Source organism: Notolepis coatsorum (genome assembly GCF_963971535.1).
Source record: "Notolepis coatsorum genome assembly, chromosome: 2".
Lineage (NCBI taxonomy): Eukaryota > Metazoa > Chordata > Actinopteri > Aulopiformes > Paralepididae > Notolepis > Notolepis coatsorum.
The window spans coordinates 194,562,721-194,564,425 of record NC_140166.1 but is presented as its reverse complement, the minus strand read 5'-3'; the positions used below and the strand labels follow the sequence as shown (position 1 = coordinate 194,564,425).

The 1,705-nt window shown below is 47.8% G+C and overlaps 1 protein-coding gene across 2 annotated transcripts in view; it reads right to left on the bottom strand.

The window, feature by feature from the left end:
- Positions 1–647: 647 nt before the first annotated feature.
- The window catches only part of tnfaip8l1 (tumor necrosis factor, alpha-induced protein 8-like 1), a 32,381-nt gene continuing 31,323 nt past the window's right edge, over positions 648–1,705 (bottom strand). For both annotated transcript variants that reach the window (XM_084308812.1, XM_084308811.1), the window contains exon 3: positions 648–1,526. In XM_084308812.1, the coding sequence (XP_084164938.1) occupies positions 1,238–1,526 (289 nt within the window). In that variant the 3' untranslated portion in view covers positions 648–1,237. The remainder of the gene's footprint in view (positions 1,527–1,705) is intronic.

Below are 1,705 nucleotides of genomic sequence, written 5' to 3'. Positions count from 1 at the left end.
CGCTGCTGACCAAAGCTGAAACAGGACATGATTGTTCTTAAAAAATGAAGCTTGTAATATCCATTTTTGACAAAACGCCAGAGGGATCTTTGCACCTGGCGCTTCAGCGCATCGGTCCCCCGCTGTGATTACAGGACATTCATGCAAACGTGTTTAAGAGCTCCTCAGTGTGGTGGTTTCAGTCCGATGCAGATGAGGTTTCACAGCCAGTGAGACACCTTCGTCAGCGCAGAGACACTCATAATACACAATACACAATACACAGCACAATCAACTCACTCCACCTTTACGGCCCCCCCCGCCCCCGTGACCCATATTCAATGCCTTTGGTGTAGCTGCTATAGAGCAAAGACTATCAGAGCGCAAACTAGGTTCATAGGCATGTTGAGAGGAAACAAGAGGAAACAAAACAGCGGTCTGCTATGAAACACATATGGTGGTATTCAGTGCGTAACGCGTTGAGATTTGTAAATACTAAGCGGGATTATCAGTTAACCATTGTGCTCAACATAGCTTTATTATTGGGGGGGGGGGGGGGGGGGGGGGGGGGGGGCTTTATTATTGGGGGGGGGGGGGGGGGGGGGAAGTACAGCGCTTGTTCCACGTCGAGTGCATTACTGCTTTTAGCAACAAAAAAAATCCCTTCTTTATGTCCGTGGATAGATATTCTCCTCCGCTAGTGCTCCATAAGCCACTTGAATCCATTAGAGTCAACTTTAAGAGACATGACTGCAGGCCTGTGGGTTGACGCGTGTCTTTTTTTGATAAAGTTGCAACAGCAGCGCCCTTGGGCCGACGCTGTGCCTTGGAACTGTATTCAGCCTGAAAAGGTAAAAATAAATTTTCAAGGCACAGCTGTCAAGGCCCCCGCTACGGAACGCACTGATAAGAGCATGTCGTTCTACATTCACTTAAGAAAAGAAAATCCCCCTGGGGTTTGTATTCCTGTTAAATAACAAACAAGACAGTCTGGGGAAGACATAGAGACTTTGGACTAAGTAGCCAGGATCATCCTTCAGTGTTACAGTAATGTCCGATAGGCACAGAATAAAGAAGTAAAAATGTCCAAATATACCATGTCCATATTGTTAGTCTCTTTAAAAAAAAAAGGAAAAGAAACCAACGACAGGGAAAGGTATGAGAGACGACTTAAGGCGAAGGCTCTTGATTGCAAAGTCAAGGGAAGGTCTGTAGCCAACAGCCCAAAAGGTTAGAGGTCAATTGAAGGGGCGGAGGGTCAGAGGTTGTCCTCGTCCAGCATCTTGTTCACGCCGTCGCAGATCCTCTGCAGATGAGCGCGGTAAACCTCTGACGGTCCGTACAGCGCCGCCAGGAAGTCACAGTCGGCGAAGTGGTTGAAGACGTGGTTGATGCGCGAGTGGCTCTTGGCCGTCAGGTGTCGGTTGACGGCCTGGTGGAGCAGGTCGCGGCACTCGTTCAGAATAGCACTCATGACGCGGCGGTCAAAGGTGAACTCGATTTGGTGGAAACTGACGGCCGTCATGGCCAGAGTGTGAACCTTCTTCCTGCGAGGAGGAGGAGAGAGCAGCAAGAGAGGTTATTGGTAATTGATCATCTGGGTTCAAATAGAACCTCATCATATCATCGTTCTGTTCTAACAGTCGAACAACTTTTATAACGTGTTTTTTTCTTTTCTTATTTTTTTTCATAAAACAAGCTGTTTCTCCACAGTGCACCACTGGTC